This window comes from Oxyura jamaicensis, chromosome 1 (genome assembly GCF_011077185.1).
Source record: "Oxyura jamaicensis isolate SHBP4307 breed ruddy duck chromosome 1, BPBGC_Ojam_1.0, whole genome shotgun sequence".
Taxonomy (NCBI): domain Eukaryota; kingdom Metazoa; phylum Chordata; class Aves; order Anseriformes; family Anatidae; genus Oxyura; species Oxyura jamaicensis.
The window spans coordinates 114,706,525-114,728,739 of NC_048893.1; the positions used below are offsets into that span (position 1 = coordinate 114,706,525).

The 22,215-nt window shown below is 44.4% G+C and overlaps 1 protein-coding gene across 11 annotated transcripts in view; it reads left to right on the forward strand.

The window, feature by feature from the left end:
• Window positions 1-22,215, forward strand: part of NDP (norrin cystine knot growth factor NDP) — a 38,564-nt gene that overhangs the window by 8,314 nt on the left and 8,035 nt on the right. For 2 of the 11 annotated variants that reach the window (XM_035315973.1, XM_035315974.1), the window contains exons 2-4: window positions 9,375-9,516; window positions 10,083-10,601; window positions 20,048-20,399. In XM_035315973.1, the coding sequence (XP_035171864.1) occupies window positions 20,226-20,399 (174 nt within the window). In that variant the 5' untranslated portion in view covers window positions 9,375-9,516; window positions 10,083-10,601; window positions 20,048-20,225. Of the gene's footprint in view, window positions 1-8,379; window positions 8,570-8,608; window positions 8,835-8,886; window positions 9,517-9,710; window positions 9,734-10,082; window positions 10,602-11,292; window positions 11,367-20,047; window positions 20,400-22,215 lie in introns of those variants that run through there. The other 9 variants (XM_035315976.1, XM_035315975.1, XM_035315981.1 and 6 more) reach the window with 9 other exon arrangements.

The following is a 22,215-nucleotide window of genomic DNA, read 5'->3' on the forward strand; positions in this document are numbered from 1 at the left end:
TTTTTTTTTTTTTTTTTTTTTTTTTTTTTTTTTTTTTTTTTTGTTCCAGTGCATTCACCCTTTGGATGAGATCAAGGATGTGACATTTTAAAAATCCTTGACACTGTTATGAACTCTCTTTCATTTACACATGCCTTTATCTCCTTCAGTGGGAAACAACTCATTCTGAGCCTTTTCTTTTCTTATGTTATGCTGCCTGTAGCCTTTCTTTCAGTGCTCGTAACCCTGTCAGACACCTTATCAGCTTGTGCAGCTCTGTCCAGCCGAAAATTGATTATTTCCATTTGCCTAGGGGCTGGTTGTCCATTTATCTTGTGCCACAACATTTTTCATTGCTCCTGTGAATAAGCCCCTTCCCTCTAATGGTGCTGCTGCCATCCTCCTCACCCACGTTGTGCACCATAATTTCATGTTTATTCTTTCACAGACCACGTAATCTGCAGCAATTCTTGCATCTTTTTCCCAAATGCTGGGCATTAGCTGCAGCTTGAGAAGACACGGCTATCATATGTGCTCTTCCAGCACCTCCCAGTGCAGGCTTGGCTTGCCTTTCCTGGGGTGTCTCACAGTCTTTGCTTGACCTTTCATCAGCTTGTCTGTCCTAGTTGACTTCCTGTGCTTGGCAAATCCCAATTCCTTTTCCCGGAGTTAATTCTGCTTCCTGCGGTAACCTCCCAGGCTTTGCCCCAGGCAGCAATTGCAAGGGAGGCTCTGAAGCTTTAGCTCTGCCACATGAGGGCAAACTTTCCATTGTCTGTCCTCTATTTGAAAACAGCCAGCTCAGGCCTGGCAGCCAGGACTGGGAGATCTTAAGCAGCTACGGCCCAGCATCTTCAGTCCCCTGGGCCTGCAGAGGACTTCGCCTTGGAGAGGAATCCAAATCTCTCCTTTTTAGTGGTAATAGGGTGGCAGTGGTTTACAGTGCTTTTCCCAAGTTCAAAGATGCTTGAATTTATAACTGTGTGAGTCTCTTCTCTCTTTCTGTGCCTGAAGTCTGCCTCTGATTTATGCTTGCAGCTTGAGGCATATTCTATATCAGAAGGAAAGATGTTCTTCCTTTCATCTGAAAAACAACAACAACAAAAAAAAACTCATAAAAATTGCATAACTTGCCAAAATTTCACTCATATCAAAATCCATAACAAGATCTATTTAATTCCTTATTCTAAGCTTACAGGACGGTGGAGTAATTAAGTTCACATGTTCATTTGGAGTGAATAAACTGCAGCACTCCAAGGAAGCTTGGTGGGCTCCTCTACTCTGGAGACCAGGGGGCAGAGCACCAGGCTGCCAAGGTGGACGTCAGCCTGGTACCAGGTTGGCACCTACTGCAGGGTCACAGGCCACCCCAAAGGCCTCGGAGCCTTGTCAGCTCCCATTAGGTGAGGATCTGGCCCCTGGGCAGCCTCTGAACTTCCACAAGCTGCCTTCTGCAATTTTGGTGTCTGCCCACACATGGTGCATCAAAGCTGGGGTCTGCACGCAGCTGGGTACAGACATGTCCTTGGGGCCCTGTTTCCAGCCGCTGTGGCCCGAGGAGTTCGTCTGAGTGCAGAGGGACATGTGAAACCAAAGGCTAGCACAAATTTGGGCGCAGTTAGGAAGCTGCCCACAGGGAGAGCTTGACTGATCTCTAGTTGTTTTTAAAACCACTGGGAGTTTGTTCTGGGGACATTTGCGAGGCTGAAATTTAGGTGGGTAGGCCAAAATGAGCATGTCTGAAGAGCTACCTGAAAAGAAGTATTTAAATGCACAGGTTTTGCAACTGAGGGCACAATCTGAGCATCCGACCATTCCACCATAATGACTTTTGTCCTAATAATAACTTAAATGGTTTCCTAAACATTAACTTGAACTTGCTCAAGGGAAGGGCCTTTCTTTGGTTATAATAATTTCACATGAAGTACAGCATGCACATTGGAGGGTAACTAGAGTTAATGTCAATTATGAATCACCAATTTCCTGCTCTAAATAGCGTTTCTTCTCAGCAACTTCACATACGGCAAGCTGCCCTCCAATTTTAACCCAAATTGTACAGCTGGGGCCAATTTTCACTTACTGCTTCCTTTTTAAATGTGAGGTTTTGTACAGGGAGTGACCACACAAAGCTGGGTAGTAAGCAAATTAATTGGCTTTAATTTCACATAATAAACAGCATGGAAAAACATCTCCTCCACTTTGCTTATTGCATTTTTACTGCAAGAAAATCATGTCATGTAGGCATTGGGAGCGGGCTGTAACAAAATAAGGTTGCCATTGTTAGAATCTGGTTGTATCTTGTCAGGTCATTTTTGCTGCTATAAGTGAAATTATGGAAGAGTTCTTTTCATTACAGAAATGTTGTTCAAATCACACTCCCACACCTGATATTCCGAGGAAGGCAACAAAGCTCTTTTCAAGTAAGTGGAGTAACTCCTGCCACCAGAGTTTTTTCTCTCTCTCTTTCTTGTGCAAACCCTATTGGGGATGAAGCTACAGTTTCACTCTCAGAAACCTTTATGATGGTAGGGTATAAACCAACTGTGATACCCAAGGTGCATCATGTATCACCCACACGGGGAGGTAGAGATGTAAATGCTGGAGAAGCATGGGAGAGATTCCTTGGGAGAAGAGACACCACAGGTAGGCTGTATTCCAAGGTCTCAAACTCCACACCAGAAACCAGGGGCATGAGTAAGACCCCTTCCCACAAGAGACTAGGGTTAATAGAGACTACTTTCAGATGTGGTTTGGAGATCCCACAGGATCTGAGTATCATAACTGCTCTTTGATACTCAGATAAGCATTTGACAGGCTACAAATCTCTGCAGTGTATTTCTTCCTCCATCCAACAGATGGAAGGAATACACTGCGAACTCTGCACTGCACATCAAGTGTTATTATCCCACACTGTTTGACACAAAACTTTCCTGCAGCCTCAGGAAAAAAAAAGCAAAATACTTAGCATTGACCTATGCACAACTATGGATATCTGGCATATTATGTATACACAGCATATGCTTATATGATAATTTCAAGCAACCTTTAAGATGGAATTCATGTGCTATAACCAAGGCATCCAACAGCTGGATTAGTAAACCAGAACTCTTGGCATATTGGCCAACACTCTTGTCTTCCTTTGTTATTAATGGAAAGAAACAGATACTATCAAGAGGCAGTTCCACCTCATCCTAGCATCAGCAAATAAACAGCCCTTTGAGCAGCACCTATTTGTAGCTTCCACCGACAATAAGAGGAACCAAGAGCAACTAGCTGAGTCTGAGATTTCTAACTTCAGGAAGGGCAGAGAAATCCCACAAGTATCTGCAGAACTGTTGATCCATATCACTGAGATTCACAGAAACACAGCAGCTTTCCTCTTTCTTCATTAGATACAAAGAAGTGGAAATGGCAGTCAGGGTGTGATAGAAATGCTGGCCAGCATTTTGTCATTGCAGTGCCCTAAGATTTGACTCCTAAACAAGAATTTAGGAATAAACCTTAGTACCAAATCTTCAGACTAATGGTTAAAATGATCTGGGGAGGTAGGATGATGTGCTTGCAGCCCCATGGAGTAGTCAGGTCTGTGCTGTTTATACTTGATTTACCCTTTGCCTGGGCATCCAGAGTGGTGCATCCAGTCACTCCAAAGGAGATGGGGATAGGGATTATGGTGGCCACAGTCTCTTTGAGGAGAAAGAGACACTATCTTCTAAAAATCTAAAGGTAGAAAAAAGGCATCTTTACTCTCTCATTAATGATTTTCTTATAGGATTGAGTTGCCTTTCTGTTTACAGCCAGCCAACTAATTTCAACCAATTTTACAGCAAGGTGGAGGTCTCAGAGAAAACTAAGTTTCTTGATAAATTCTTGGACATGCTCTTGATTTCTGGCAGAAGGGAACTGATGCACACACGATTCAGCAGTCTAAGGTGAGGAGCTGCAACACTACAGATGATGAGCGTGTGCATGCTCACCAGTGAGAGCACATTGCCCCTTGCTCAGTACTCTGGTAGGAGCTTTAAAAAGGAGCTTTAAAAAGAAGTCGAAATTTCTGTGGGAGGGAGCAAAAGGTACTACTGACGCATGGTGGGACACCACATCCTCTGGAGATGCAGGGGCCAGGGAGCTGAAGGTAATGTGGTGCTGAAACCTGAGTGGGTAACTATGAGGGACATAGGCTTAAAAATGTGTAGGAATCCAGGCTTCTTCACTTCTCCAATACAACCCGTTTGTCAGGGCTCTGTGGTGAGTGCATGGGAGCCTGAGTGGGATTAATTGCAAGCAGCCTTTTGCTAGGAGGGCAGAGCAGTGACTTCATGCACTCAGATCACTTTAACCTTCCCCATCCAAATCACCACCCACCCCCCTTCCAAAGCCACATTCAAGCCATGTTTATCCAAGATCTCTCCCTGGTATATTGTTTTCCCAGCCAGGCTCCTGAGCTTGTCTTTTTTAAGCACTGGTACTGCAGCATCGTTTGCCTCCTGTAGGCAGCATACCTCAGGGGAGACCTACACGACTGGCTCCCACTGCTTTGCTGAAGAAACCGAGGGGACACCAACTCTGGGGGCACAGCAACTTCTGGTCCTGGTACAGATGCAGTTTCACAGCATTTTTTTTTTTTTTTTAAAGTGTGTTTCATCTGCAGGCAATATGTCTGTCTGAATTCTGTGGTAAAACGAATAAGCAAATAGTCCAGACCCAATTTTCACAGTATTCTTTATAGCAGTCTTAGACCCTAAATAAAGGGTGCTTTGCTATAATAATGACTTGTGTAAGCCACTGAATAAACACTTCCAGATACTGTCTCTTAACAACACCCATTCATGTATTCAAAGAAATACTAAAAGAAGAGGCCCATTTAGATTATGGAAGAATATAAGCAGGCAGGTGTTTAAATAACTTTGCAAAATTAATCTCAGGGAATGCATGGCAGGATGATATAAGGTGTGAAAAGCATCTGTTGGCTGGATAGTCATTTGTGCCACCTGATCCTGGGTTAATGTACATGGGGGTGTAATTTTATGTGTTAGGTTTATTATTTACCTAATATTTATTTGGATTATTAAAAGAAATAGAAAATGGCTCCTCTAAGGATTCTGGGTATCTTTTGTCTGTACAAAATATATGCTCATTATGTAAATATTATGTTACTTGTTACTATAGGCCCTTCCCCATCATTACAATTCCTTCAGTTGCCCCTACATTCCCATCTGTAAAAAGAATACCAATAGTCAAGTCCCTAATATAGTCCACCCTTTATCAATTCAATCATCGAACAAAGCATCATCCTTCCATGAGCTGTATTCCTACACATCCTGCCCACTCTAATTGCTGGCAGAAATAGTGTGCTGGTTTGTGTCTGTGCATGAGTATATATCTAAATTTTAAAATTGTCCTTGCAAATATATTCTATTAATGGCCTTCACAGATGCAACCAGCACATACACCAAGTAGTGCCTCTTCTGACAGTACATTTGATGATATGGAGGTCTGTTATCCATTGTCTCAGAAGGCAGAAGTTGCCCAACAAAGACTATGAACTGGCAGCACTGGAAAATCCTTCAAAGTGAAACATAAGGCTTATTTTGCTGCAGAACTCAGGGTGCATTTCACAAGTGCACTCTGTGGAGATGAAATCCTGCTCTTTTGAGGAGGCAACACAATGTTGATGATGCCAATGAGGCAAAGAATTCAGTTCTATTAAATTGCAGGTAATGGTAGTACAGTGTTTTTCTGAGAACAAACATTGAGTCTTGTAGGGCATATGGAAGTGGAATAGGGAAGCAAGTAAATTAGGGCTGCAAGGATACAATGCGTTTCATGAGAATAGGGCCATGAATGTTGGTAGAACTCCATTCAGAAGTGGTCCTCCATCTCTTCAAAACTACTGCCTCAGTCCTTCTGAGGTTATTTATCTTGCTTAGTTTTACCTATCTAAAAAACTGGTATTTAGTCCAACTAATTTAGCAAATTATCTTTTTTTTTTGTTTGTTTCTGAGGAGGAAGACTGTTACTGATGATCACCTTAAACTGGCCTGAAATGAATGCAATTTGGAATGGAAACTCTTCATTTGCTGTTGGGAGAGCCTAAACTTAGTTTTCAGGTGACTGGTGCAAGGTGAGATAAATTCCCCCGAAGAGAACTCACATTAAAACTGGGATGGGAGCAGGATCTTTAGATCTTCTGGAAATCTTATCAAACATCTGTGGTCTTCTCAGATGTCTAATCATCTTTGAAAACCTAGCTCTGATCTGTTCTTTCCACTTTTATTTGTTTATTTAAAATACCGTTTTTATGGGAAAGATTAAGTGACAGTGGTTGAGAGAAGATGAAGATTTATGAACAACTACAAAAAAGTTATAGGCCATAACTTTTGGGGAGTCTGGGAGGAGGGGAAAGGCTATATTTTATACTTTTACTTCTGTGCTTGCAATCTTGTGTAAGTTCATTCAGACCACAAATGAGGGTGTCGGTTTATAAGTTGCCAGCCTGTGAGGTTAATTAACTGCTGATTAACTCCTACTTACTGCTAAAGATGGACTTGAAGCTGAAGATGAAAAATTGAAAGCCATTTTTAATTAAAAAATTAAAAAAATATTTTTTAATTAAAAAATTAAAAATTATTCCAATGTCTGCAGATTTTCCTATATTAGGAAGCTGTAGTTGTGGTAGAAAACAACTGAGTACTACTTCTCAAAAATACCTGTTTGACATGTAACTGATAATTAATGAGCATTTAAAGTAAGACTAGTACCCAACAAGTAACTAATATGGATATTGTCTCCTATAAATGACACAAAGGAAAAAAAAAATAAAAATGCATATAACATAAGTAAGAACTTAAGCAACATAATTTGCAGTAAGGATGGCAAATGAGTTATCTATTCTCTCCCGGCAGATTTCATCCAGGAGCTACTTAGCCTGGTTTTTGTCTTGGACATGGCATGTCCTAAGTGTGAGCAACCAGGTATGTGAACCACACCCTTCCCATGGAAAAATAATATACATGTTTTTCCATGGAAAATCAAGTAACAAGAGACAAGTGGATATGGCAGCTGAATGACCAAAGGTCCAATGCCTTCAGTTCAAAAAGCAGGAGTTGGCTAAATTAAAAACTATTGTTTCGGATAGTCTATCTGTTTAATATAAGTGCAATGACAGAACGTTGGTGGCATTTCAGCCTGCAACTCCAACAAGGCAAAGATGCTGTTGAGCTGTGCCATTGTCCACGCTGGGTGAATGTGGCAAGGAAGGCAGAGAGCTGTGACACATGCGGTCTGTGAGAGAAACCCACATCTGATTTAATCATAGAATCACAGATTCTATAAATGGCTTGGGTTGGAAGGGACCTTAAACATCATGCAGTTTCAACCCTGCCATAGGCAGGTACATCTCCTACCAGGACAGGTTGGCCAAGGCCCTGTCCAACCTGGCCTTGAACATCTCCAAGGATGGGGCATCCACAGCTTCTCTGGGTAACCTGTTCTGGTGCCTCACCACACTCAGAGTGAAGAATTTCTTCCTGACCTCTAAGCTACATCTCCCCTCTTTTAGTTTAAAACCATTCCCCTTTGTCCTCTCATTATTAGCCCAAGCAAAAAAATGCTGTCTTTTTTATAAGCCCCCTTTAAGTATTGAAAAGCTGCAATGAGGTCTCCCTAGAGGTCTCTTCTACAGGCTGAACAACTCCCTCAGCCTTTCTTTATCGGAGAGAGGTGCTCTGGCCCTCATAGCATCTTTGTGGACCTCCTCTGGACCCACTCTAACAGTCCCACACCCTTCTTGTGCTGGGGTCCCCAGACCTGGATGCACCACTCCAAGTGGGGCCTCACAAGGGCAGAGCAGAGGGGGACAATCACCTCCCTCAACCTGCTGGCCATTCCTCCTTTTAAGAGTCCAAACAAAGTAAACACTGAATATGAGGGGAAAAATGTGCAGCAAAACTCATGCCCCAAGGATCGGGATCCTAAGTGGATCATTTGCTTATCCCACCAGCCAAACCTGGCTCTGCAGCAAGGCAAGCCAAAGAATGTCTCCTTTATTGTTTCCATGATGCTTACTCATCTACAAGCCATTCCCCTTTTAGATTATTCTATTTTTAAGGCATAATTTCCATCTGCTCTTTGATCTTATACCACATAAGACATTTAGCTAATAACATCATCCATCAAATACCAACTTTCCTTTAGAGTTCAAACACAATCAACACAGGACCCCGTCCATCTGCTGGCCAGTGCCTCTGAACAGATCCAGCTTGTGAATGGCCAGCTATGTCGCCTATTTTTTAATTAACTGGCTAAGGTCTGCTCTTCCTCGGGCTCCCGTACCGCCTCAGGATGACTAGGGGGCACTCCAAAAGGAAGGGAAACGTGCTCCTCTTGGGGAACAGAGAAGGAGGTTCGGTGCATCCAGAGCTGCGCATATCCAGACATGTTTGGGATGCGCTCGTTGTAAGTGCATTTCTCCACTGGATGGAGTCTGCCTTCAGCCCTCCAGGGCATTCATTTTTACATACAAGGCACAACAGTTATGTAAAAGGTTTGAAGGAGGAGCGTTTTCAAACTTGGCATTCTTCAGAGGAAGGTGGGTAAAGCAGAAAGACAATGTCAGCTTGAAATCTTAAATAACTCAGCTTCTGTGAGCATACAAGGGTTTATCTGAGAGAAGTTTCTGAATTTGGGGTCAGACTGTTTGAAGCATCTGAATTGCAGATTTGCCCACAAATATTAGTACAGAAAATGCTTGCCTGCTTACCCAGCTAGGAAGCCTGGGAATGTCAGATGATTTAGGTGACCAATTGCAGTAAAGCAGAACATTTTGAATTTAGGATATCTAAGATCAATCACAGGTAAAAATATTCTTTAAAAAACTCATCAGAAAAAAAAAAGAAAAAAAAAAAGGATATTAATGAGTAATCCAGGGAAAGGGCAGTTTCTCTATGGATATTGTCCAAGTGCAAACACATAGCAAATTTTTAAATTGTTATTTTGAGATTATTCACTTTGCTCCAATTACCCCACTTCACAGTGGTTTCCTTTATCTCGCACACAGTGCATTTATTTAGAAAGGAATTTTATTCAGGACTTATATTCCACTGTCTCATATGTGCCCTTGCATACATATCTCCAGATCTGAAACAATAACAACATCAACAAAAACCCTACATTTCCTTCTATTTCCCAGCTTGCCACTAATAAGTCCCTGCAGAGGGGAGCTTGGCTGGTGGTGTTTTGTGATTTCTCAGATAACAAGAGCTTCGCATTTCTGTGGAATTCCCATTTGCCAGCGAGCTGCTGCTGCCGCTGCCCTGATTGATATATGACTGCAATGGCACTTTTCCATTTGACATTCTCTCTCCCTCTCTCTCCCTCTCTCTCTTAAATAACAGCCCTAACTTTTGTGTGTTGCAAATATAAAAGGCAAGCCATGTGACAGAGGGACAGAAGAACAAAAGCATTTGGAAGTAACAGGACCTCTTTTTAGCTCTCTGAAGAGTTGGAGGGAAGGAAGGAGCAGAGCATTTGCTGAAGGTAAGCACACAAATAAGAGAATCCTCCAGATTTTGAGTGTTTCGTGGACTTAAACCGAGCACTTAGCCTCTTTATCTGACAAACACATGTTCTCTGTGTGCCAGTTTTTAACTAAAATGCGATCATGTAGACTGGACACAGCTCTAGTACCTGTGCCTCCTTCTTATCCTCGTATCTTTATCTTCTGCCTGAAGGATGCCTGTAAGCAAGCGGAGAGGTAGCACAGCATGATTCTGAGCAACTTGCTTAAACTTCTGTTTTTGTGAGCGTGCCGGGCTCATGTGTGCAGTTCTGTGCTGGCTGTCACTGTATGGCTTTGAAGTGAATGGACGAGCTGGGTGCTGCCCTGAGTTCATAGCGAGAGTGCCGGTACCGCCAGCACTGTCTTTGTCCCATTACAATAGGGCTCTATGAACACAGGCAAGCCTGCTAGTTTAAAGCTGAACTGTTTACTTTTATTACTACTTATGCATGCTGTTCTCTTGCCAGTCATCTGCTGGAGTGCTCAGAATAATTTGAAACAACAGGCAATATTTATTTCTAGCTTTGTGTGTCATGCTTTGCAGGAGCACTTTTAATTTGCACATTATTATTTATCCAAACTTCTGGGAGGCTTTACTACGGACTGGACAGCACTGGCTATGGATTAGGCTAGATTTAATACACATCCTTGATTGGCTGAAGCCTATGAGGAAAGCTGCAGTGTTTGCCTGTGCTGTAGCCCCGAGGGGGTATATTTAGTAGGTAGCCTACCCCCTCGGCACGACAGATCGTGCGGTGTGGCCGTGCAGGCGGTCAGTGGCATGGGAGGATGCTGCACGGGACCCCCCGGCTGCCTGCTGCAGGACAGGGGGAGGATCTCAGCACCCTGAAATCCCAGCCTGACGGGGCACTGCTTCACTCTGCCTCGGTGTCAGGGGCGCGAGCATAGCTGTTCTCTGCTCCTCTGGGGGAAAAGAGGAGTTTTGCTGTTATGAGCCAAGTGATAAAGTACCAGAGGAGCGTAAGTGCAATCCCCCAGCACGGATACTGCCCCGAGAGAGCCCTGCTGTGGAAGAAAGCCCCATCTCCCTGCTGAGATTCAGGTGAGTGAACTCATCCTATAAAAGTTCAAATTAATGGGTCCAGCAGCAGAAAAATAAAAAAGAGTAACAAAAACAAACCACGTGAAGGACAATCTCAGTTGTTTGTGCTATGCTAGCTAAATGTTCTAGTGTCAGCAGAGCAACTCACACCAAATGCGTGTTGGGGGTGATAATTTTCTCGAATCAAATATGAATTTGCAAGGCAATGTGTGTAGACTGACTCCTGTGGGACTGGCAAGCAGATTTCTTATCCTACCTTTTAAGCTGATTTAAATCTCTCTCTTAGTGTCCCTGTAGTACATCTTATTTGTTTCTACCTAGTACTAGTAGCTTGACAAGTAACTAGCTGAAGTTCCTGCTGTTCTTTAAAGATGAAAAAACATTTCCTAAACACTAACTGTCACAGTTTCTAGAGCTCTGTGACTCTGTGCTAGTTGCTGAGAGGTGGGGACACTGCATACTGGAAGAGAACAGTCGAATGATTATTTAAAACCACCAGTGGGTACAAACTCACTTCAAACCAGTTCCTCACTGTAAAATTATTTCCTATTGGAAGCGGCCCATATGCCTGGTGGGGGGTCGATGAATTGGCTATAATAATCGCAGTGTTGTTATTTGTCCTTCCTCCACCTACATTTTAGGGCCTCTATTCTTTTCTTTTGAATTGCTAATGATGTTCGCTTTTGCCCAGGCTGTGGGACCTTACTCATATCTGTGAGCAGTTATGCACATGAATAATTCCCTTGACTTAAATACAACTATTTGGTGAGTAATTACTTACCAGCTTGAATCAGGGGTTACCAATGTGACTTGTACCTTGACATTATTCATGCTGGAACAATGCAATGTTATTTGTAATAGTGGTATTATGAGAAGATGTTTTCAGATTTTCCATTTCAAAGCAAATGGGGAAGGAATAGAAGTTGTTTCAGGCTTACAAAATAGAAAGTGATTTGATTTAGTTAAGTGATATAATTAGGGGCTACCGCTGATTATTCCAATTACAAGCCCAGATCACTACATGAAGGTGTCCTGTGTAAGTTTCCTGGTTTTGTGCAGCACCTTTTCTTGAAGAGATGCATGTATGTTGATGATTCTTCCTTGCAGAGCAGGACTCTTGTTATGGACAGTCTTGTGTACAGGTATCAGTAGCAATACCCCAGGTAGCCATGAAAGCATGGCGGATGTTGGCAATAGCTATCCACCCCACCAGAACAACCCCCCATGTGCCATAGGGGACAACCCCTAACGTGCCATAGGGAACAATCCCTAATGTGCCACGTGTATATTCTTTATTGCTTGAGTTGCCAGCACTGCAGTGTTTTTTGCCAGGGTGGGAGGGAAATGAACCACCTCCTTGGAGGTCTGGCGCCGATGCCCACAGTGACTCATTTGACAGGGAATCCTCATGGAGTGACTTCATTCCCCATTTCCTGCAGCTGATCCTATCTCCTCCCCAACCCTCTGCTCCCAGATGTGCTCGGAAGTGACCAAGGCTGTCCTTGGACCTTGAAGGCAGCTGAAGACCTATGGTACAAAGTTTGCGTGAAGCCTCTGAGACATTTACTTTTGCAACAAGTCTGGCAGATTATTTCTTTAATTGACAGTATAATTTATTTATTTATTTCCAAATACTACTACAATTGTAATTGCAATTACAACTGTCAGACAGTTATATTACAAACAGGACAAGTTCCTCTGCCTCTAACGTCCCCCTGAGTACCGGGACAGACTTGTTGCTCTGTGGCTTAGGAAAGTTTTGCTACATGAGCCTGCACCACAGCCCCCTGTTATTTGAGTAATCCACCTCTTGAGCGTGGCTGGAAGCGGCCACATCAAAGCAAGACACAGAGACCTTGGGGCAGGCAGCTACAGGGGAACTTGCTGTTGTGAAGGATTTTCCCCTAACCCCATCGACTGAGCTCTCAGAGTCCCGAGAGTTTACAACCCTTCCCCGAACTCTTTAAAAATAAAACCCTTACGGCTGCAAGCCTCTCGTACACATCAAGTCCTTTTGCTGCGCCTCGCTAAACTTTTGCCCTCTGCAATATCTTGTTCCATTGGATCGTTGTGGGTTGTGTAAACACGTGTTTCTTTTCATCACGTTAAGCGTTCAGCCCCTCTGCTCCCCTGCCCTTCTACACACCCTGGTATCTTGGGATGGGGTCAGTAGCTGTGCCTGCTTCACCTTTTTTCCATCTCTCTTTCATTGCTTCCCATCCAACAGCCCTTTCGCCAAAGGCCAGCCCAGTGGAAGGAGACAAGTGGGGCTGCTGCCAGGTCGGCTCGGTTGTCCACCTCTCTGACCAAAAGCACCCCTCTTTGCCCATGCTTCTGTGCAGGCGTATGAAGAGATGCTGCAGGCTCCGCTGGCTATGATCAGCTGTTATTTCCTTTTTATATGTGTCAGCGTGGAGCATATTAAAATTTCTCTGCAGTGGTATGCGTGGAATCCCTCTGATGCCCCACCTCTAACTTAGCCGAACAATAAAAGCAAGGTTGTTGTAAGCCTTTGAGCAGCTGGTGGTCTATATATTCCTTCTTTTTTCACATAATCTAATTCAGACCAATATCTGGGCAGCAGTGCCACTACCACTTCCAGACACCATCAGCTCTTGTCCCATTTACTGGAATTTCGCTGTGTAGCGTGGCGGTCCTTTCTACCTCGGGCGAATCCAGCTTTTCTCCTGGTGTCCCAGCATTTGGCTGCTGATGCCATGGAGACACCGCTCCCAGGAATTCCATTGCATCCGTGTTTTTTAGCTGTTCTTTGTTATTTTTCTATCTGCATCAATCATTGTTATGGCTTACGCTTGTCACATTTTCATGCTTATTGTTACGGGGCTGCAGAGGCAGCACAGGTTACGTTGCCCTTTAAGACATGTGAGTTGAGGATCTGAGTTAATGCCTCAGCTCTGGTTTGGCAAAGGTTAAGCATACCATGGCAGTGACAATCGCATTACTGTCATAGCAGCACGGCTCAAAGAGAGTGGGACCTAGGGGAACGCTGTTCCCCTTGTTAGAAGACATAAAATTGCAGCCATGAGCCAAATGTTTAGGTTCCCTAATTATCCGAGGTGTACGGATGGTGGCTGGAATTTTTGCTGTGTGTAAAAGAAGAGAGGACTCTGTCCCTAGGGCCAGAAAAGAGGGAACATCCCCTTCGGCTCTGGGCTGTCTCCAGCATGCATCACTCTCCACTGGTCCTGGTGGCAGGGATGTCTTTGCTTCATATTAAAGAGTAAGAAACTCATTCCTGCTCCCACATCTATTGATAACTACGGTTCTTTAGGCTCTCTACTCAGTGCCTCAAAGCAGCCTCTAGTCATCAGGCATGCAGAATAATAAAAGCCAGAGAACCAGAAACGCCCACTGGTTTCCACACACTCCAACAGGTAGAGGACGCATACCCGAGTGCCCTAGACCTCTCAGCAACTTGTAATTTGGCCAAGAGTCATTCTGTCTTATGTTGGGTCATAAGACTAAAGCAGAGGTAATTACTGAAGCAAATCCTATAGCTAATGCTCGGCTGGGAGTATTTGCATTTACCCAGCAGCCATGACCCCTCCGGTCGCCTCCCGAGAGCTCGGCTCTGCGCCCGGTGCTTCTCCGAGGGGTGATGCCACCCAGCACCCGCTGGATGAGCAAGTGCAAAACTGCCTTCCTCTCGATACCTGTCCTGGACTCAGGATCAGGACTGGTCTGCTGTTCAGCAAGACGCAAGAATAAAGAAAGAATCCAGGGCTGGCATCACCTCGCCATTAAGCAGCGCGCTCCGGAGCTCATTAGAGACGGATCCTATGCATGCCTCTAATCAATCTATTTAAAGTTTCCTGGAGGCAGGAAAAGGAAAGAACAAAAATACAAGCGCTCTTTTGTCCACCAGAAGCTATTCTTTGCGAGTGTATTAAAAACCTTTCTGGATTTTTTGTCCCTGCCTGTCTGCTGGCTGGGCGCCAGCCTGCGGCACCCACTAGACTTTGTTATTTCAACCCAGCAGAAAGCTACTGGTAGCTCTCCCCCCTCTCTTTGCTACCTGGAGGACTGCAAATATGCTTGGAAACTTCAAGAGGAGAGCCAAGCTCAGGACGCTTGAGTGCCTGATGTGTTCCACCCTACGTGCCGGGTCCCCCAGCTTGTCCCCTCTTGTGGGGTCTTGTGCAGAGGCCACATGGGAGTGAGCCCCACGCCTGCAGCACTGCATTCTTCCTTTGCACATGCTGCGACCACCATCTCATTGTTTCTTTTGCTTTAATTACCATGGTCTTTTCTTCTTTTTCTTTTAATTTTATTTATATTTTTTTTTCAGTCTGCTTACCAGCACAGGTATTTATTTCCAGAAATATTAATGCACTAGCGAAGCCTCAGCAAAGAAGATGAAGTGCAGGCATCTCACCAGGCTGCCACCAGTGTGCCTGACATTTCTGGCTGTCCAGAGGCAGCGCCCATTTTCTCTTCCTGCTTTTCAAGGGGCAATGCTCTGCAGCTGCTGGCTGGTGGGCTGTAGGACAGTGCAGCCTCAGTAGGACCAGAAGATGTGCTTCCCTTCTGTGAGCATCCAGATGGAGAGGCTCCAACCGCTTCTTTTGAGCCTGTTTTCCTTTCCATTGTTTCCTTCCTTTCCCCTCCCTGTGACCGATTAGCTGCTACTGGCTCCCTCCAGGGGTGAGCCTCCAGGCTTTTTTCTCTTTTTCTCTCACCCTGTGTAGAGCTGCACTGCTTTTATGCCGTAGGCATGCAAAGCCCTGTGCCATGTCTGAGGCTCAGCATCCACTGCCCCTGTGGGCCCCGCTCCCCAGCCCCATGCTCCAATGCCCACCCCACGGCCCCTCTGCCACTGCTGAGGCAGAAGCAAGGGGAAGAAACCCATCTGAGTGCTGCATGGAGATTTTGTCTCCAAAACCTCGAGTTTACCTGCTGCCATGTGGCTGCTTGGTGTCTTGATCAGGTGTTTTGAAAGGTGGCTGTGGAGCAGAGCAAGGCTTTCAAATGCACATAGAGGGCAGCAGCTACTTCATTGCTGTACCAGAAACAGACCCAGTGAGAAGAAAACCACATTTATTTGCAGAGCACAGGTTGCCCATCCCCACCTCCCCAGCCCAGCCCCTTTTGTGTCCCTTCTCATGGCATTGAAGCACTTAACCCTGCAGAACAAATCCTGTAACACTGCAACACAGTTTGACCAACAGTCCTTTCTGTTCCAGTCCAGCTCGTAGCAGAGTGCACATGCCCCTAACCCTAACCTTTCTTATCTAAACTTCTCCAGGTATGAAAAGCTCTGGAGAAATCCATTTTGCCCTTCTAAAGATCTCTGTGGCATTTCTGTCCGAAGAGTGTGTGTGATCTACACACACACACACACACACACACACACAGAGTTGCATATGTGGGTGGTGACACTTTTTTTTAGGGCTGGAGTTGGAGAAACTGAGTAGTCTTGTAACTTTTGTGTTTACATAACAAATTCAGAATGAGGGAACCACATGGCAGGATCCAAGTAATTGTGTTTACTAAATATGCACAACATGCAAGGCCAGGCTTAGTTATATATACACACTGCTGCTCCAACTGGATTTTGGCAGCCTCTGAAACATAAAAGACATTGAGTGAATTGAACTGTACCATCGTCGTCAAGCAGGAGTCTCAAGCATGGAAAATACATGGCAAATGAAGGCCAAACTGAACATACGTGCATGCCTAATTCACAGGGCTCACGAGCAGGGAACAGCTAAGTAGAAGTACACCAGAAATGAGCTTTTCCATTGCTCCCTTCCTATCTTCCAGAGTAAAAGCTGTGCAGATCCAATAGACCTTCAGAGAATTCCTCAGTTCCTGTTTTTTTCCAAGATACATAGCGAAAGGGAATTTCTGTTTACGTTCTCTCAAAGCAACTGGCTAAATAATTCCAGATGATGGAATTTCTCCTCTGTCCTTAAAGGAAAACAAAAACCTTCTTAACCTTCACTACTCTTTAAATTATATTAAGACAATGGTGAAAAATCTTTATTTCAGCATTCAAAAAACAGTTAATGATAATGAAAAGCTGGGAAAGTAACCTTAACTGTGCCCTGATGTTCATGTGTAATACAACCTTGGATTACACATTTGTATGGTCTTGCTTTGGGATGGCTTCTATTTTTCCCTGCAGTTTTTAGGTAACAGCTGTAGCAGTTTTGGTTAACAGCTGTAATTTAGCATGCTATGTCCATATGAATTCCCCAAAAGTACTTATAGGGAAAGTGCGTTGTAAGCCTATTATTAACAACATGTAGTGCCCATATCAGTGAATTCTGAAAGAACCGGAAAGAGTGGTTTTCATCCATTGTTGGGCCAAATATTTTTGTAGCCGATTTTCAGGAAGATGAAGTCACCGTTGCATCTTTTTCTTTATTGGATGCTGTAAAGCAGAAGCATTTTAGCTTCCTCTTTGGTAGCTTGGCAGGTTGATTGTTTACCACAGCTTTTCACATGAATAGACACCAGGAAAAAGGCAGCTCAGATAAAATAAAAAAATTCAATGTGAATTCTTGATTTTGACAAGATGAAACAGAACACAAAATGTCATCTTAAGAACATACATAATAATTAATGATTAAATATGTACTTCTGCCTTTGGATAGAAGGATAGACAGGAAGCTACAGATGCCTCTCCTGATATCATGTACTGTGTAGGATTTTATAATTTCAGACAACATTTCAAAAGGATTACAACTTTTTTTCTTTTAAAGAAATAAATTTTGAATGCTAATTTAAAGTGAAATGCCAGTGCATAATTTCAGCTGGAAATGGAAATGCCATGTCAAAATACTCAATATGGTGATGTACCTGAGGGAAAATATTTAGACCTTTTTTACCCAACCATTTTTATTTTTTTTTCTGCTGCTCCAAATGCACACTAACTTCTGCATGTTTAAATATACCTGTGAGATTATTATTATTATTATTTTCATATAGCTCGATTATATGTAGTATATGTATGCATCATATAAGTATGTCAGTAGATACTGGATGTGCAAATATCCCAATATATCCCGCAGACCTGCTTCCAATACAGACACACTCATGTTGCCAATATGCCCATCAACAGCAGAACCCAGCTTTTTCACAAAAGATGAGTCACAAAAGATGGCCTCTCTTGTTACTACCAAGTAATGTGATAACACCATTCTTTTCTTCTTTTGGAGTTTTATTATCAGATCTCGCTACATGTCTTTGCCAGGAAAGTATCACAGAGATTTCAAAAGATTGTGAGAGCGCTAATACTTTTTGTACAGATTTTGTGCTGTGCTTATCCTAAAGAAGGTACACACATTTTCCTTTTCTCACATTTTTCCCTGCTGCTTTCCAGCTTTCTCACAGTATTTTCGTGAGGCAGACTCCATGTCATCCAATTATTTCCTGAAGAAAACTAGAGAGATAAGCCTTTGAAAGCTGAGCCAGGACTCGAGATTTCTCTCACTGTATTAGATCACGCTGATCAAAACCATAGGAAGATAGAGAAACAAACAAACAAACAAAATGACAGTGGGACAGAGAGAGTGGGAAATGGGGATCCCTGGACATAGTGGTAAATGAAATGAGACCATCCAATATCAAGCAAATTTACTTGGACAGGGAGGGAGTTACTGGGTGTGTAATACTGGTTAGCTATGCTGGAGAGAGACCTTGCCAAGCAGAGTGTTTTGGTCAGCCTCTTTATAAAGAATAGGAAAGTAGGTAAAAGGTTAAACACAAAAAAGTGCATCACTCGTCCTGTTAGCTAATGCTTGGACAGCGTCTCCATGAACCACAGTCGTACATCTCGCTTCTGTGGAGGACTCTGTCCCAGCTCCCATGACCAGGAGGTTTCTGTCTTGCCCTGCTAAAATGTTTGGAGGGATATTTGTTGAGATGAAGGAGATAGTGCACAGACGTATCCCAAATCCTAAGTGTTTAATGTTGCTTAAGCTCCCTATACTGCGAAGATATGGTATTTTTCAGTGCCATATCCACTGAAAAACATTTGCTAAAGGAAATACAGCAGGTTGTAGGTAACAGTCTGGGAAAAAAATATATCGTCAGTTAGATACAATCACATAATTTTTTCTTTTCTATTTAGGCACTTGGACAATAGTTTGAAACCCAAAAAAGGCTTTTAAAAGCATCTAACACACAGAGCATCCCTAATTACATTTCTTCCCAGCGTGAGACTTTGTATGTCACTTCAGCCCGACAAGTCCCGACTCCCAGCTTGGACGAGCTCTGGATTTGTTTACCACTGCTATGCACTCCTCTTGCAAAAGTGTTGGAGCGAGCCATCAAGCAGTACACAAATCATTAAGCACTCTGGTGGGGAGGCCTCGCAGTTTCAGGCTGTTTGGGAGATGAGTATCAGTCGTTTCAGAGCATCGCCAGCAAAGCAGAGAGCGGTTTTGAAAGAGCTTGTGTAAGGCAATGAAGGCACACAGCATCTCTTTAAATAGGCAAGGCACTCGGGAAGAACGTTTCTGCATGAGCGGTGAACTTTTTTACCCTAATTTTCTTCAGAAAGTACTCACACTTTTAGCTGTACTGTCAGCTGCTCTTTGCTCCATCAGGTTATGTTTGGGTGGGAGATTCACAGCTCTTTCAAGCCATAGCTTTCTGTAAGAAAAGCAAAATTAAATTGCCCATTTAAGACTACCAGCTTTGCAATAATGCCCAAGGGCCTGTGGTGGAGCAGCCCAGGGAGATGCCCACCTGGGGAGCTTCTCAGGATTGTCCTGTGCCTGTTTTGGGGGGATGGTCTCCAACATGCATCAGAAACCAGATGACCAAGTGGCAATTTGTGTGACCCAACTTGCATATCTATTTTTTCCCCAGTCGATAGCTCACTTTGATGTACTTTAATCTTATGGAATACAATGTGTTTTTTAAGATCCTGCTCTAAATGACAGGCACTGCGCTGCTCATGCCTGGTCTGGGACTCAGTGCATCCCTTGTCCCTGCCGGAGAGCAGCACACCGCCTGTGGAGCATCCTCTCTGTTTGCTGCCTGGGAAATCCCCCCCCCGCTGTGCTGCAGGAGGCGGCCTGGCTGTGCCCCCCCAGCTCCCCAAGCATATATTTGACACTTTGAGAGAATATGCACTCCTTCCCATTTGCAGCAATCTCTGATGTGTTACCGATCTCCAGCTTTGAGGGGATCCCATTAGGGACATCACCAAGTCAAAAAGATGGGCGTTGCAGCACTCAGGGTGTTACAAGTCAAAAGGTTCTCCCTAGTAGAACGATGGAGCAGTGCTTAAAGGAACAAGGCCTTGACATCTCATTCCTAATGCTGCATGCTGTACCTACTGTGGGAATGATGCTTGCTCAGAGAGTGTATTTTGGCAAGCAAAAATCCTGTGAGCCTTATTATTATTTATGTCAGTTTTTCACCAGAGCTTTTTTCGGTTAGGTTTGTGATTTATGGTGTTTTTATTCCAGCTACCCGGGAGATTCTCTGATGGATTACAATCTCAGTAAACTCTAACTCCAGAAGAATGACAGCTAAGAGACTTAAAACAGACTTTTCGCTATCCTGGAGAGGAACTGGGTCCCACGCTTTAGAGTTTTTTTAATACTCTACCTCCCTCTGCTGTTATCACCGCGAAGTTCCTCAACAATGGGAAATCATGTACTGGCAGCTTCTATTTCCATGCTCTCGCTCCTGGCAATGATGGGAGATGCGGACAGTAAAACAGACAGTTCCTTCATGATCGACGCCGATCCCAGTCGCTGCATGAGGCATCACTATGTGGACTCCATCAGCCACCCCCTGTACAAGTGCAGCTCGAAGGTAAGGGCTCCTCTCACCCCCCTCGCTGCAGGGGAGTTGTTAAAATGAGCCATTTTGTGTCAGTCCCTCTGCATCAATTCCTTGTGACCAAAATGCAAATGCAGAGATAGAGGTAGAGACACCTGAGCGTGTGCGTCAGCTGGAGAGGAAGTCTCCTGGGTCTTCTCTTCTTCACCTTTTCAAAAGGAGAAGCACACAGTGATGGTCACACTAACACACACTAAATGAGGCAAGTCAAAGGAGCAAGCTCAGGGCTCAGCTGCCTGCATCCAAGGAGCCGGGCAAGTTTGGAAGTGTAGATCATCCCCGTCAGCCCCCTCCTGCAAGTGAGTCTTTAATCCAGAGCAAGTAAACTTACAGCTTCTGAGATCAAGCACAGAGATAAGGAATCAAGCTATAAAGTGGTAATGAAAAAAGAATGTGAAAAACACTGCTTTTTTTTTTTTTTCCATTTAGTTTCAAAGCCTTTGTTTTCGTGCGGAATGCCAATTGGATGTTTACTTTAGGGCTTCACAGAAAGGAATACAAGCTTGCCTTTCCTTTGAGATTTCAAGCCTGAAAAATCTTGTGTCAAAACGGTCAGTATATATAGCCCACAGTCATTTATTTCATTGTGCAGAGAAAAAGAATAGGGTGAAACAATGGGAAAATCCTTGCTGGTCCCCTTTGTCTTGTCCTCATTTGTTCCAAATGAGCTGAACCAGTGTGTATGCTGTCTCCACATTGGCCATCCTTCTGTCCCTCAAAGGGATTTGCCTCACACACCCAGCTCCCTGGGATAAGCGAAGGGAGCAGCAGCCCACTGCAGCACTTCTGCTGGCTCTGAGACACGTAGGAGAGCAATCGGAGATGGGTGCGTGGTGGGTTTTAGGGCAGGAAGGCTGGCTGTGGTGTTGCCTAGGAGCAAAGCCCAGCAGCAACAAGCCTGGGAGATTTGAGAAGGGAGGAGACACGTCGGCTGCGGAGACCCCTCTTCCGCCACCTGAGTCCCTTTGTGTGCAGAATATTTGCTTCTCGGGCTCAGCATGGGGATGAGGCAATACCACTGGCAGCAGCAGGCCATAACATGTAGAATAAAGCACAAAGAGAAGCATCAACAGAACATCATCCCAGCTCGAGCACCAGGAGGGCTGCTGGGGAGAGCCTGCAGCAGTGGCTGGGCACCATCAGTGGGGCCTGGCAGCCTCCAAAATGGGCACATGGGAAAGCCAAGCTTGGGGCTCCCTTGCACCCATCTCACATCCTGCTGTGCTGTGTGGAGAATGGACTCCCATGTCCCAGTCTGTCCTCTCCTGTGGGCCAGCATCCACCCGTTCCCTGGCTGCAGTGAGCTCCCGTAGCACAGCTTTGCCTCTGCTTCTTGCCTGTCCAGCAACCACTGCAGTGCCCAGCCTCTCCTGTCCCCAGGACTGGTGCCTCTGTGCTAAACGCACTCCTGCATCCCCCAAAACAGCCCCTGCAGCTGTGGTTTTCTTATGTGTTCAGGGCATTGCTTCCTACACAACTCATGGGCTTTGATTCCTTGGCTGGGTGTCCCAGTGGCTTTTAGGGTAACTGTGTCCCTGTGACCAGGAGTTGTGACTGCACGTCTCCAGGATGCTGTCAGTTGTTTTGCACCATGTGCATGCTCCTGCTCACCTGAACAAAGCCCTTTTACTGTGCGGCTGCCTTCCTCGCTCTGCTTCCTCTCCTGGTTTATTTTATTAACCCAGCTGTTGCAGGCATCAGTTAGGGCACTGGTTTTGTGAAGAAAGAATAAGAGAGGGAAAGAAGGAAGGAAGGAAGGAAGGAAGGAAGGAAGGAAGGAAGGAAGGAA